This window comes from Astyanax mexicanus, chromosome 13 (assembly GCF_023375975.1).
Source record: "Astyanax mexicanus isolate ESR-SI-001 chromosome 13, AstMex3_surface, whole genome shotgun sequence".
Classification (NCBI taxonomy): domain Eukaryota; kingdom Metazoa; phylum Chordata; class Actinopteri; order Characiformes; family Acestrorhamphidae; genus Astyanax; species Astyanax mexicanus.
Genome location: NC_064420.1, coordinates 22,481,209 through 22,497,500, shown reverse-complemented (window position 1 = coordinate 22,497,500; position 16,292 = coordinate 22,481,209). Strand labels below are relative to the sequence as shown.

General features: G+C 39.3%; 1 protein-coding gene across 2 annotated transcripts in view; it reads left to right on the top strand.

Annotated features, from left to right (window-relative positions):
* LOC103040800 (pleckstrin homology domain-containing family G member 1) overlaps positions 1-16,292 on the top strand; it is a 52,807-nt gene that overhangs the window by 10,636 nt on the left and 25,879 nt on the right. For both annotated transcript variants that reach the window (XM_007237435.4, XM_022677476.2), the window contains exon 2: positions 10,772-11,208. In XM_007237435.4, the coding sequence (XP_007237497.3) occupies positions 10,885-11,208 (324 nt within the window). In that variant the 5' untranslated portion in view covers positions 10,772-10,884. The remainder of the gene's footprint in view (positions 1-10,771; positions 11,209-16,292) is intronic.

The window sequence follows — 16,292 nt, the reverse complement described above, 5'->3', positions numbered from 1 at the left end:
ATTTGTGTGTATTAGTGTTTGGGAGTGTCTGTGTAAGTGTGTGTGTGTGTCTGCGTCCGTGTCAGTGATATGGTCTATTTAAAGCAGTGCAGGGTTTCACCCACAACCCTGTCTCACTGACATCTAATCAGCAGTGCAGTAGGTCAAATCAGTGTGTGTGTGTGTGTGTGTGTGTTATTGTCTATTTACATACATTGTCTTGCAAAAACTTTTTCCAACTATTTACATTAGTCAACTTCAGATTTACTTGGATTGCATGTGATCTTTATTTATAATCTCTATTAAAATCTGAACAAACAAATGAATCAATATGTATGTTCTTCAGATATATTGCAATAAATGTACCTCATTAGTGTTATTCTAATCATGCATTTACTTAAGGAACTTAACTTTTCACTAATTCTGTCTAAAACCGAAAGTGCTTTTTTCTTTAAGTTCATTTTTATCTGAATATTTTTGATGCATCCCCCCTTTAAATTACTATTATGGCTACAGACCAAAACATAAGGTTCTCCAGGTTCTTCAGATTGGTTTGAGAACTTTTGTGAACCACAGTTTCAGCCCATGCCATAGAAGAAGATTGTGTGATTGGTTTCATTCAGACAAGATCTTTACTGATGTTGAGCTTAGTACCATCTTCTGGCTAGTAGGGTATCTACATCCCTCCTTAATGTACACAGAACTTGTTGATATGATTGATACAGGTTACCGATGCTGCCCATGATGGTGATAATATTCATTAAGAATGGTCAAGAGTTGCAATGTATAGCCACTCTGGTGACTGGTCTGGTAGAACATCCATGTATAGTAGATTAGAGGTGGTGTAGCTTTTGTAACAGGTAGGGATACATCGATCCAATAAGCTTCATAATTTAGGTTCAGAGTAACCTTTAAACATGATGCACACATAATTGCAAAAACAAGACTTGCCCAATCTAACCAGTGTGTCGTTCGACCTGTTATCAACCATAAGCGAGTAATCCAGCCTGGAAAAAACTGCAAAAACAGTGTTTTGGGCATAACATTAGATAAACCAATTAGCATGTCATTTTACATTCACTTTAAGTGTGGTGGATTGGTATTTTAATGGTGCAGTGGGCTTCTCAGCAGATTATTTACGAGAACAGCAACATTATTTTACCTGGCATTCTGTTTATTGTTAGTGGAAAAGTCGGGCTTTTGCACTACTGCATGTCCTTATGTGTTTAATAAGCAGGTTTAGTGTATATGGTGGCAGACTTGCGTTGTTTGTAACTGGTGACTGTTGTAAGGGTTGTAATCAGTCAGTGGCGCACTTGTGTTTTCCATTGCCAAGATAGCAATACACCAGGAATTTCTAATCTTAATCATTTCCAGACCACCGCACCCCTCAGCGCAGATCTATTCACAAGTGTCTTTGCTATTTAAATGATGCAGACACACAATATAGACGGTTGACGGGGTCTAAGATAGCAATGAGCATCGCAACATGCTTTTCTCAGGATGTAAGATAGGGCCCCTATACTTTTAAGGTCTGCACATTGAGTATGTTTACATACACTTCAAAATCCAATTACTGCAGAACATAAACATAGTAATACAATCAATGCGCTCACACAAACTTGGCTAATCAGATATTGGAAAACTCTTAAAAGAGTTTTGAAAATTAATCTTAAAATTAGTTAGGCGGTAGGCTGATTTATGCTTTGCAACCAAACAATAAACTTGTGATATAAATATCACGTAAAATACAAACTTAAACACATTGAGCTAGCCAGAAGATGCAGTTCTTTAAATTCTTTAGTTTTATTGTTGCCTTGAAAGTGTTTTCTCGCCTTTTCACAGGTGCCGATTTAAATTCTGTTCACTGATGTCTGTTTTTACTCAAGCACAGACTACGAAATCTTGTAGAATTCAGAATACTGTGTTTAAGAGAATATATGCACTGATAAACCTTTACTGAGCAAAAATCAAGCTCTCTTATTTAGATTTCTTAAACTGAACAAAAATCTATGTACTTGTACTCGGTTGGGGAAAATGGTATTGATGCGTCCCTAGTGTGTAGTGTTGGATACCGCCTCTCCATTTCCTTGCTCAGTACATGTACAGAGGTCAGGGTTGGTGAGGATTCTTGACTGGGTGGACGCTGGTTCTCAGGAGGCTCCTGTAATAGAGGAGGGTCTGACTCAGACTGACCACACTGACCCTCTAAGAGTGAGTGTTAAGAGTGGGTTTGTTTGTTGGTTGGTTGTCTGAAAAAGAGCTGATTAAAGCTGTCAGGAAGCTTTAGCCTTGTTCTCTTGGGTCTCTGTAGAACAACAGAACGGTTCTAAAGAAATGGGTAATTACAGGAGCATGACTGACACTGAGTCAGGAGAGAGAGAAGAAAGCGAGAGAAGGATAGATACTAAAAGAGAAGGGAGAGAGAGAGATGTAAGATGAATGGTGTAGCGTGACTAATGGTCTCTCTCTTTCTCAGCGTATTTTTTTTCGTATCAGTCGGGTTGTTTTTCTCGTTGATTTTATCGGTACTGTTACAGAGAGCCCAGCTACTGTTCCGTGGAGTTCCCCTTAACACACACACACACACACAGACTCACTCTGTTTTGACTTCCATGGTTCAGTTTCCATTCTGAAAGACATTCCGGGGAATTTTCACAGATTGTTTGAAATGCTATGTTTTTTTTTTCTTTTTCAATATTTTTTTATAAGTATTCAGGAAAATTTTACACATTAACTTTTTAACTTTTCTGTAGAAGTTGTTCCACTGCAGTGTGTATGTGTGTGTGTGTGTGTGTGTGTGTATCTGTCTTCCTCAGTGTCTCGCGCTGTCAGGGTTTGTGAGAGTTAATCTCATTGGTTCTGGACATGCAGGTTTTCTCAGCCTAAAACACACAGTCATGGAGACATCAAGGCAGAGGGGTGTATGTATATGTGTGTGTGTGTGTGTGTGTTGAGCTGCCTTTGTATTTACTTGTACTTGTACTCACTTTATTATTTTCCTGTTATTGTGAGTTTAAGAATTGGGTGGGTAATGAAGCAAGCCATAACAATTATTGAAGACGTTTTTATGATACAAAGTTTTTGTCAGGCTTGAGTTGAAATAAACACACAAGATTTAAAGCACCATTTTATAGACGTTTTCCCTTTTAAGAAGAACCTTAGCGGCATTCTTCAGTAAATGCTGCTTCTGTTGTTCTGTTGAACTTTAGTGAAGCTGCAAAGCCTGGGTCATATTTGTGTAAAATCATATCAAACACTCATTGTCCAAAAAAAATCTTGCACCAGAAGGAAGTGTATGATTTCAGTGCTAATCTGAAGGAAGAAAAAAAAACATACCAGGAACAATGAATGCTAAAAAATTAAACTGATGAGCAATATTTCTTGAGCTACACATACAGAAATAGCCTCCTGATGTCTTAACATTTTGGCATGAAGTTGTAGAGGTTCCTAATGGAAGTTTTAGAGGGTCCTATTCTGCAGATTTTGTGGTAGAGGTGAAATGTTGACCACCTGGATAGCTGACTTGTGACAGCAAAACCTTCGTATTGGCGCATTCATCTGACCATGGTGCCTTTACATTTGGAGCCGTTGGTCATTTCCACCAAGACAAAAGCGTCCGCTGCCATTCTGAGTCACTTCATGACAGTCTGGCATGATAACACTGCCGTCTTTGTCGAAGCTGCATGCTGTTAAGGGTAGTTAATGTAATGCTCTGCATGCATGTAGTACTACGTCATGCAGCCATCTGCCAATGGTGCTGACACTTACAGGCTGACTCATGGTGGGCATAACTGCTCACCGAATTTCTGCGTGATGTACGGTGTCCCATCAGAACTCCTTTTAGAGCAATACTTCACTTGCTAAGGATGTCACCGATACTCAACTCGCAGTGGACTAAATGTGAATTACAATCCCCATCTTTAGGGGGAGCCCAGGAGCAAACAATGCCAAGTCTCACATAACTGATGCTTTAATACATTTGTGATACATCCCCCTTGTGCACTACACACTAATACTATAAGTTACATACTGTATTCTGATCCCAATGGTAAAGGTTTGGCAGGTTAGTAGACACAGTATATTAATTAATTAACCCTTTATGTAGTACCATATAGCCATAGCATTGCTATGACAACACACATCACTGCTTACAGGTTTTTTTAGCTGCTGTTGCTGCTGCTGCTGTTGCATTGTTACCTGACTCTCAAAAAATACTCAAAAACTAGTGAGTATTAGTAATTAATACCTAATTAGGAGACACCTCTGGTAAGGTAAAGACATATGATGATGTCATCAGAAAGATGGGTAGAATGCTTTCAAACCAGTGAGAGAGGGAGGGCGGGGCTAACTCTTATATAAATCCACATTATTTTAGTACTGCTAATTTGGGAATGGAAATGTCCAGCTGCTGTGTGTGTGTGTGTGTGTGTGTGTGTGTGTTGTAGGATAAGTACAGGTTTGAAGAGGAAACCCCTGGTCTCTGAAAGAACACACAGCTGGAACTAAAACTCTCTCAAGGCCACAGAACTTTACACACACACACACGCACTATAAATACATATGATGTCAGCCTAAACCAAACTCTTTTATATTTTCTGTATAAATATATGCATTACTGCATTACTGTTGATCAAATCTCATCTCGAATCAGTTCCACTGGTCAGAGAGCAGCAGCACTGTCTGGGTCAGTCAGGGTGTCCTGTGTAATGACTTTTTAGAGGGGTTGAACAGTTTTGCACACCACTTTAGTCATGGAGGATTTCTCCTGGTTTGTTGTGAGAAGCGGCAGCTGGCGTTTCATCGTTTCATATGACGAAAGAGAGAACGAGAACTGACAGAAAGAGAATAGAGAGAGAGAGATGTGTTTGAAGTCTAATGTGTGGTTTTAGAGACAGAGAGAGAGAAGAGAGAGAGAGAGAGAGAGAGAGAAGAGAGAGAGAGACAAAAGAATAGACCAAACAAGTGTGTGTGTCAGTTTGGGGGGGAGGGAGGGGGTGCTTTTGTTCTGTAGTCTGTTTTGAATTATGTCATGTCTTAGCAGCAGCAAAAGGAGGGGTTAATCTCTCTCTCTCTCTCTCTCTCTCTCTCTTTCTCCTCTCTATCCCTCCCTCTGCACCCCCTCCTCTGTCTCTGTCTTTCTCTCTCTTACTCTCTCTCTGCTAGGATGATGTTAAGTGGTTGCTCTGGTACCACATGTGGTTGGTTACTGATGTATTTGTGTGATCTGCATCGAATTAAGGTGCACAAATTTTTATATTTGATTATAATTTATAATATTTTTTTTTATTACATTTTTTTTTTACTTAGCTTAGCTTTACTTAACTTAGTTAGCTACCCCCGACCACCACCCAGTGGCAAGACCTGCTGAATTAGAAGTTCCTTATAGTGTCTCGTAAAATGCGCCTTATAATCCAGCGCACCTTATTTATGAAAATAGAGCAGAAAATAGACGTTCATTGATAGTGCGCCCTATAGTTTGAAAAATACAATATTGTGTTTATGTGCTGATGTGGTCGAAATCTTGGAAGCTTTTAAATTAGGCCGATTTGACTGAAAAACAACAGGAGGGTTAAAGGGGGCATTTTAGAATTTAATTTAATTCACATACATTTTTTTAAGGGATGCAGCACCGCTTCCGGCTTCCACAGGTTTTTTTTATTTTTATGAATGTGTTATTTTTCTTCATGATTAAATTACATAGCTTAATGTCTAGTGTCTCTCTATCTATCTACATTGCCTGATCAAAAAAAAAGTCCCCATCTGGATTTAATTAAATAAATGATCTGGTGTTGCTGCAGTTGGTCAGGTTTAGGTTCAGCAACAGTATGTGCTGAAAGAATGAGGTCAGCTGACTCTACCTGAATATACTGAATATAGACCAGGTTATTCCATCAATGGATTTTTCCTTCCCTGATGATACGGGCATATTCCTAGATAACAATATCAGCATTCATGGTGCTGGAATTGTGAAAGAGTGATTCAGGGAGCATGAGATCATCATTTTCACACATGGATTGAGAGAGTTCACCACAGAGTCCAGATCTTAACCTCATTGAGAATCTTTGGGATGTGCTGGAGAAGACTTTGTGCAGTGGTCAGACTCTACTATCAATGCTACTATTAATGCTGCAAGATCTTGGTAAAAAAAAATAATGCAACAGTGGATTGAAATAAATCTTTTGACATTGCAGTTCATTGAAACAATGCCACAGTGAATGTGTGCTACAATCAAAGCTAAAGGCGGTTCAACTAAATATTAAACTAAATATAGTTTGTGACCTTTTTTGCCAGGCAGTATATCTATGTACAAATAATAACTACAGTGAAAATTGTACTGAGTACAGCAGTTTCTGTAATGTCTATGCATCTCTCTCTCTCTCTCTCTCTCTCTCTCTCTCTCTCTCTCTCTCTCACACACACATCATATCTCTCTCTCAGTGAGGAAAGAGAGAGCAGCTGTCGTCTCTGTTTCTTTTCTTTTGTTAATCATGTTTAAAGCTGTTTCAGAGCCGCTGCTCAGCGCTTTATAATCCCCTTCTTATCCCAGAGCATAACGCTTTATATACACACACACACACACACACACACACACACACACACACAAACTCTCCAGCAGGATGTATTCATTTCAAAACCTGTATATATGTACGTATAATATCTCATCCTCATTTAGTTATCATATTAAACTGGGAACTGTGACGACAGTGAACAGTGTTTTACTGTACTTTGGAACTTTTGCTACACAACCTTCAGTTCTTTATTAAATAATCCTCATGCAGCAGCTGTTTAGTGGAGACCCTCAGGGTCATATGGTAGGGTTTATAAAGCTGGCGTTAATAAATAATACAGTATAATGGCTCTGAAAATAAAGAACTAAAGTGTGGATCTGCACACAGGTTTTATAGGAACCGTAAAGGACAGATAATAATAATGATATGTTCTTAAACAGGGAATAGGTGGTTCATCCAGTCAGACTGCATAATGGCAGGCTGACAATGTAGCCCTAAAATAATATCACAATATTTCAAGATATTTTTGTGATAACGATACTGTTGGCGATATAACAAAACACTGAATTTGAAAAAATATTTCGAGAATACACTACTGCAACATAATGAACATTTAAATGTATTATTGCAATTGATATGATATGGCACACCCCTAACTGAGAGCTAAAAAAATATAAGAGTTTTATCAGATTTGTAACAGAAGTCAGTGATCCAGAATGTCATGATACTAATAATAATGCACTCCAAATAGCTCCACATATCCAGAATTAAAGTAAAATAAATGATACTGGACAGATACAATCTGTCTCTAGTAGATACATAATGAGAAATGAGAACAGTGTGAATTTTTATTTTGCTAAAAACAGTAAAAATTAGTTCCCTGATGAGATAATTAGGAGTGGGAGATATGGCACCATATTTCAGGGTATAATATTGTTCACGATATTAAAAAATGTTGGCGATATTATTGCGTACAATACGATATGGCACACCCCTAATTATAGCTGTTCAGTTAATAATCTTTATTACATATTCTTCAGTGTAATTGGTTGAGATCAGATTTCAAAACATTAAAAAAACGTATCTAATTGGTCGCAAAACCCAAACAGAGAGTCAGCATGTGTTGAAGAGTGTTGGGTGGTCTTCCAGGCCCAGCTGCAACACACACTTGTTCAGCAGGATAAAGCTCAGATTTAGAGACTTAGAGCTGTAATTGGTTTTGTTTGTAAAGATCAGAGTGAACATGATCATCTTACACACACACACACACTCATACACTGGGGTTTACCATTACCTGTGCCTCGACAAGTCACTGTGGGTTTTTGAAGTTCACAAGTACACTTCATTTGTGTGTGTCTGTCTGGTGTGTGTGTGTGTGTGTGTAAGAGAGAAAGAGAGAGAGAAGCACTTTGTCCTGGTCCTGCACTAAGCTGTGCTTTTAAGTGTGTGTTGTTGCTTTAATCACACAAATGTTGGTGTTAGGAGAACCACACACACACTAATGCACATACTGCCACGGGTTAGCTAACCCTCGCTTAATTCTGATTAAAGCAATACTTTGGCCAGACGTTACATCCCCCAGCTGTCATGTTTGATTTCTCATGTTTGACTTCTGTACTGTAAATACATAACACATTCTCCTCACAGCAAACTGAAGTGTTTAGTAATATCTAAGGCTGTCTATGTTTAGACTGCCAACCCAAATCCCAAACCCCAGCCCAAATGGAATATTTAGATCCAGATTAATGGTTCATAGTCTAAACAACCAACAACCACATGTAATCAGAATTTTGACACATCCAAATTGTATCCATATTAATTGTTAATAGTCTGAACAGCGAGAAACCACATGAAATCGGATCCAGATTAATGGTTGATAGTTTGAACAACCAGAAATTATGTGAATTCAGATTTTTGACATATCTAGATTTTTGATACATCTGGATTGTATCCAGATTAATGGATGATAGTTTGAACTGCCAGAAATAACATTCAATTAGATTTTTCACAACATATCTAGATTGTATCCAGATTAATGATTGATAGTTTGAACAACCAGAAATGACATGAATTCAGATTTTTGACATATTCAGATTGCATCTAGGCTAATGGTTCATAGTCTAAACAGCCAGAAACCACGACATCTGTTTTTTTGACATATCTAGATTGCTGCCACATTAAGGAATTACCTTGTTATCACAGCAACCCATGCACAAACTTTTATGAGTTCCAGACATCCAAATCTGATCTGATCACATGCAATAACAGTGTGAACATTCATCCTAACAAATCTGATTTACAAAACAGATTTGATTTGCCTGCAGTCTGAACACAGCCTAATATACTTGCTGATGTGGTATTCTTATTTCTATTTCTTATAAAATCAGTGTGTGAGAGAAACCAGTCTGTTAAGTTTGCGTTATAGGATTTTGTTAAATTAAACACTAGTTTTCAAGCCATTTTTTATTTTTGACTTTTCTTTAAAATTGTATTTTTAAATCTCGTCTCGTTCTCGTGAACCCAATATCGTGTCTCGTCTCGTCTCGTCTCGTAATATTAGAGTCTCGTCACACCCCTATCAGGCAGTTCTTATTGGCTGTTTACTAGATTGCAGTGGTCAGTATCGACCAAAAGGGCTCCAAAAAAAAGAACAACTAGTAAACGGGCGATGGGGTCAAGGGAGCCCCCAATGCTCACTGATGCCCATAGAGGCCCGACAAAGTGTCTTAAAGTGTCCAGATACCAAACAACACCATCAAAGGTCTTGTGGAGTCCATGCGTCAATGGGTCAGAGCTGCTTTGGCTATTGTAATATTGTGGCTGATTGGTGTGTATGTGTGTTTGTGTGTTCTATGGAAATTATACCAGAATTTTAGGATCATGTTTACACACATACACAGTGCTCTCTTTCTCTATTTTTCGGAGTGAAAATGTCTCCGTTACACCGTTAATCTGCCCATTAAACCCTCTCTCTTTCAGCAGTGTGTGTGTGTGTGTGTGTGTGTGTGCAACAGTCTACAGTCTAGACTGCCAGGCTCCTGGAGTTCTAGTTGCATACAGTCACATAACTGACACACACACACACAAACACAGCGAAGGCTGTGTGCCTTTACCCCCTCAGAGTTCAGTGCTGAGTAGAGATTGTGTGTGTATGTGTGTGTGTGTGTGTGTGTGTGTGTGTGTTAATTACTGGCATTATTAACATCAGTTTGAGTAGCCCTATAATTGAACCCTGTGGGACACACTTTAAGCTGTATACATAAGTAATAACCATGGCTTTTAACTCCAGCAGGCCTTCTGTGTCTGTGTAATCCACACACGCCAGCAAAACACACACTTGTACACACCACCACCAGTACTGAGGATGACCCACCGCTCAAATAATAGCCGCTCTGTTGTGGTCCTTTGGGGTCCTGACCATTTGAAGAACAGGGTAAAAGAAGGATAATGAAGTATGCAGAAAAAACTGATACAGAAGGACTACAGTCTGTATTTGTAGAACTACAAAGTGTTCCTGTATGATCAGTGGAGATGGGGCCAGTGAAGAAATGGATAATGGGTGGTCATAATGTTATGCTAGACCAGTGTATATACAGTACCATATTTTTCACACTATAATGTGCACCATATTATAAGGTGCACTATTAATGAATGTTTATATACTGGTCTTTTTTCATATTACCAGATTATAAGGAGCATTTTAAGAGACACTATGAGGAACTTCTAATTATGCAGATCTCGCTGCTGGGTGGTGGTGGTGGTGCTGGTGCTGGTGGTGGGGGAGGTGGGTAGCTAACCAAGTTTAATAAACAAAATTGGAATAAAAAAAGACTTTCTTTTAAAGTCAAACGAGTGCTGGATGTTAATCTACACAGATTTCTTTCCTAAAAAAAATATATTATTTGGGTGAGTAAAGCGCTTCCATTTATTTACAGTAAGCTTATATTCACAAATTTCTCCAGCACTAAGGCTGGAGCATTAGCATTAGAGGCTAACTGCTAGCATCCCACATAGCTTGTTTTAACACGGTAAACATGCAGGCTACAGTCCAATATACTCCTCTCTGAACAGCGAAAATGCTAGTGTAGTTAGTGGGTAATGCTAATGCTGCTCCAGCAGTGCTAGCTAATATCCTTGGATATTAGAGACAGTCACTTTAGAAAAAGAAATAAATCTGCATGCATCCAAATACTTTTATCTGGATAGTTTATTTATGCATATGAAATATAGATTATGCATGTAAAATGAATATTTCCTCCCTTTCTCTCTGTGTGTAACAGAATACCCGTTCTCCCCTGATGTCTTGCCTCCGCTGCCGGAGGTCCCTGACGTTGAGGGGACGGTCCTAAGCCCCATCCGAAAATCCTCCTTGAGATACAGCTCCGCCCACAGCATGGACTCCTCCCACTGCAGCGACCGCCCAGTCAGTTATGGCTCCACCTCCTCTTCCGCCTCTTCGCGGGACAGCCACTGCTCTCTCGGGGGGCGGGCTATGTTGGGTTCCACCCCTGAGCGGGACCGGGACTCCGGCGCAATCAGACTGGAGCTTGTTCCCGCACGTCAGCTGGAGGAGGCGGAGTCAGAGAGAGAGACGCCCACACCGAGCAGTCAGGAGGAAGCGGACGGCGGACGCAAAGTGGCGTATGTGGACAGGGTGGTGCAGGAGATCCTGGAGACAGAGAGGACTTATGTACAGGACCTGAGGAGCATCGTTCAGGTAAGAGAACCCTATTGAAAAGGCCTTCAGGCTTCTTTTGGGTAGTGTACCTCTTGGTGAGAGTTCGTTGACTGTTATCCGTGCTTCTTTGATGCACTCAAAAACTCAAAGACATCTTGCCCAGCTGACAGACTGAGAGGTGACACGTCATTGATCTCTGTGACAGATACTGGAATATACTTAAATTAGAGTGTCTGATTGGTCACGTGCCATAAGTGGGCATAAAAAAAGGCTCTCAGAGGTTTCTTTTGGGTAGTGTATCTCTTAGTAAGAGATCGTTTTGCTCTATGTGGCTCAGATCTGATTGTGAATGTGCCAAATCAGATTTGAGCCACTTTGGCTGCGTTCACATTACCAGCCACATTGTTTAAATCTGATTTTTTTGTTCAGATTGGATTTGGCTATCTTGACGGTTTATATTCACAAATGTAAGTGATCTGTATCTGTGAGAAATGTGAACAAATCTGTCCCTGAAACGCCTCACATGAGCACATTGATAAGTGTTTAAACGTTGCCTTCTTCACCAAGAACGAAAAAAAAACATCATATTTGAGAGACGCCTCGTAGCTTTACAAAGGGAAATGGATGCGTTAGCAGCTCATATGTGGAGCATCTTTTGCTGGAGTGGAGAGCAAACAGCTTGTCTGTAAAAGCAAAAGACGCATGAATTCTGATTTGACCGTTTACATTTATGTCGCATGTGCATAAATAGGATACGTATCTGATTTAGAACCACATATGAAAGTGACTCAAATCTGACTTCAGATTTAACACGTTCACACAGCCATGAAAAAATACGATCTGCACACATTGAGCAAAAATCTGATTTAAGTCACTTCTGCCTGGTAATGTGAACGTAGCCTACTCAAAGACATCTTGCCCTTTGATCAGCCAGCACCAGTGAACAAGGATAGTCAGGTTCAAATATGAAGGACTGGTGTTGAGCGCTTAAGTCCTGCCTCCAGCTGACTTTTTTCAGCAGGACAATGCTTGTCCACATCCAGGAAAGGTTTTACTAAAATTGCAACACTTCCATTGCAGTGCTACAGATTTACTCTATAATAATACAGCAATACAATACTGTAGTAATACTAGTGAAAATCTACTGTGTAAATCTGTTGGGCAACGCAACATAACCTTTAATTAGCGTTCTCCTCCAAGCATGTTGGGCTGTTTGAGAAGATTGAGAAGCTTGTGAAGAGCTTCATGTGTCTCAGAGGAAGACCACGCCAGCCTTCACCCTCCCAGCTCTTCCAGTAGAATCATGTGATAGCAGCAGTTCTTCATGACATCATGATGCCGACATCAGATTCTGACTCATAAATTAGCTGGCACTATTAAACCCTAATTACAAAAGAACAAGTTAGAAACTTGTCCTTGTGTAGAAAACAATATTTTTTTATGAAGTTGAGCAGATATGTTTGGCGTTGGAGGGCAGCAGACGTCACAGAAGAATGTAAATAGCTGTGAGAGTTTTCCATAGAAGCTGGAGCTCTGGAAATCTGATACTGAGTGAAACTCTGGTTTCCTGGTTTGCCCTCAGGCCACACAAACAATGAAACTTTTCACAGAAAAGAGGCAGAAATTAAAGGCTTTACCGCTTCGCTCAAACTGCGCTGCACCATGGTGTGTGTGTGTGTGTGTGTGTGTGTTAGCGCAGCGTTAATGTGTCTTAGCACAGATGTTTGACTTCAGAAACACTTGATTTGATCATGATTCATTAGTAGGCGATTAAGTGCAGCATCTCAAAAAGAGCTCCTATTTCACCACAGTTCATAACTACTTTACACTCTAGCTCATGGCAAAGTATTTAAACAAAAAATATTTATATGTATTTTTCTAAATAAATTAAAAATATTAAAATTATTAAGTCATACAGTCTTAATGAAAGGACACTTAATCTTTCAAATGTAAACACCAAATTTACCAGATAAATTCAATTTGTTTCAAAGTAGTTTGCCTCATATAAGATCTGTTTATTTAAATTGTGTTTAGATCAGTACAAAACAATCCAGATCAGTTTAGATGAATTAATTTTGTATTAGATCACCTTGCTTTCACATCAGTATGGTTTGTTTCAGATTAGTTAATTAGAGTTAGTTCCAGATCAGTTCAGTTGAGTTCAGTGGAGTTAGTTCCAGATTTGGTTTATTTGGTTTGTAATACTTTGAGTTCAATCATTTTAGTCCAGTTTGTTTCAGATCTCTTTGGTTCAAATCAATTTCTTTTTCAATTTAGATATATTCAGTTCAGTTAGTTTAAGATCAGTTTAGTTAATTGCAGTTTGTTTCAGATGGTTTTGGTTCAAAGCTCTTTCATTTAATTCAGATTAATTCAGTTCAGATTGTTTGAGATGACTGGTTCAAATCACTTTCATTTAAGTCAGATCTATTCAGTTTAGTTTGTTTCAGATGACTTTGGTTTAAATTATGTTTATTCAATTCAAATCTATTCAGTTCAGTTTCAGATCAGCTCTAATAAGTTCAATTTTTTCCAGAATACTTTGGTACAAATCAGTTTTGTTCAATTTAGAGATTTTCAGTTCAATCAGTTTCAAATCAGTTCAGTTTGTTTCAGAAGACTTTGGTTTAAATCAGTTAAGTTCTGTTCAGGTATATTCAGTCCAGTTGGTTTCATATCAGTTCAGTTAAGTTTGCTTTTTTTACATCAATTTGTTGAGTTCAGTTTGTTTTCTGATCGGGTTTGTTGAACTGGGTTTAGATCAGTATTGTTGGTTCAGTTTGTAATTTAACCTGCTAAATGTAAACATCATGCCACGTCAGATCTACACCAGAAGTGGTGTGTGTGTGTGTGTCTGTGTGTGTGTGTCTGTGTGTGTGTGTCTGTGTGTGTCTGTGTGTGTGTGTCTGTGTGTCTGTCTGTCTGTGTCCGTGTATGTGATGTATAGCTGGGGTGTAAGCCATAGGAAGTGCAGAAGAAACTCGACCCCACACACTTCCTCCACTCCCTTCCCCCCTGCCTTTTTCTTCTCTCTGTCTCTCTTTCTATCTTTCTCTTTCTCCCTCTCTCTCTCTCTCTCTCTCTCTCTCTCTGTCTCTCTCAAGAACTGATGGAGGAAAAAAAGAGAGAAGAAAGAGAGAGAGGGAGGGAAGGAGGATAGGATGAAAGAAGGAGCTGATAAACGACAGCAAAGTAGGTTAGGAAAACAAGAGACTGAGTCCCACCTGTTAACACTTAGAGAGAGAAAGAGAGAGAAATACACTTAAATGTTTTCACTCTGATGAATCCCTGCTTGTCTCTCTGTTTCTCTCTGTCACTCGCTCTTAAAATGTACAAACATTTTCCCAGACTGTTATGAATTCACCTGTGTCAGATCTGTCAGCAGGGCTGTCTGTGTGTGTGTGTGTGTGTGTGTGTGTGTGTGCACACGTTAAGAGCTGAAACTGCTTTTCTTGTTTTTAATGGTTAAAAAGTCTGTTCAGACACTTCACCTGCAGAATCCCGATCCCAGTGGAGGGAGCGGAAGTTAACAGTAGGAATGGTGGAAAGGAATCTTGGCACAGTTTGTAATCAGATCTGGGAGTGGCATCTTATCTGATCTAAGAATGGTGTCAATTTAGGCAATTGTGTATCACATGAGAATAGTGACTGATCTGATCTGGGAGTGGTGTTTTATCTGATCTGAAACCTGGTAGAGAAGTAGAGAATGTGTAAGGGGTGTCTCAATCTCTGTGGGAATCATGTCTGATATGGAATCTTGGAATCTTATTGGAAATGGTGTTTCTTGATGTCTGATCTGATGTGGTAGCGCTGTATGAATCATTGTTGGAATCATGTCTGACAATGTAAGAGAAAATTAAGATAATCCTTTTAGTCCCACAGTGGGAGAATTTAAAATGATATATTGATCTGATTGGGAATGATGTCTTATTGTGTCTGACCTGATGTGAGATTTGTGTCTGATCTGATGTGAGAATTCTCTCCGATCTAATGTGGGAATGGTGTCTCATGATGTGTGATCTGATGTGGGAATTCTCTTTGATCTGATTGGGAAGGGTGTCTTGTGGAGTCTAATCTGATGTGGGAATTCTCTCTGTTCTGATTGGGAATGGTGTCTTGTGGAGTCTAATCTGATGTGGGAATTGTCTCTGATTTGATTGGGATGGTGACTCATGATGTCTGATCTGATGTGGGAATCCTTTCTGATCTAATTGGGAATGGTGTCTCATGATGTTGGTTCTGATGTGGGAATTCTCTCTGATCTGATTAGCAATGGTGTCTTATGATGTCGGATCTGATATGGGAATTCTTTCTGATCTGATTGGGAATGGTATCTTGTGGAGTCTAATCTAATGTGGGAATTCTCTCTGATCTGATTGGGAATGGTATCTTGTGGAGTCTTATCTGATGTGGGAATTGTCTCTGATCTGATTGGGAATGTTATCTTGTGGAGTCTAATCTGATGTGGGAATTGTCTCTGATCTGATTGGGAATGATGTGTTTATGTCTAATTGGGGATGGATTGGGAATGGTGTCTTTTCTGATGTGAGAATGGTGAGTTATCTGATATGGGAGTTATGTCTAGTATGATTCTTGTCTGATCTGGAAATACTGTTAAACAGTTTTGGAAATTGTGATTATATAATGTTACCTGATCTGGGAATTGTTTCAGGTTAAGGATAAGTGTGTGATCTGATCTGGGAATGTTCTGGCACTGATCTCAGAATAATGTCTGATCTGATCAGGGATTTATTATAAATTCTTATGTATATTTGCTCTGGGAATGGTGTCTGATCAATGAATAGTGTACACCTTAATCTGGGAATAGTGTGTAATATGGAAATTAAATGATTTGAAAAGAGAATGTTGTGGAATGAGCACTTAGTCAGCTCTGGATAGTGTATTGGGAATGACGTGATTAGAGAAGACTGTAGAGCTTGTAACTGTGTTTCCTGAGATTAGATCATTAGGCACTAATGAACACGTCTGTGTGGAAGGATAGTATCTAATAGCTCAGACTGGACTGTGATCGTGTCTTAAGATATGGTGGAGATGGCCGGCTGGAGGGCTGGTGGTCTAGGCTAGGATCTGCATTCCTTTGACCACACACAGACACACATACA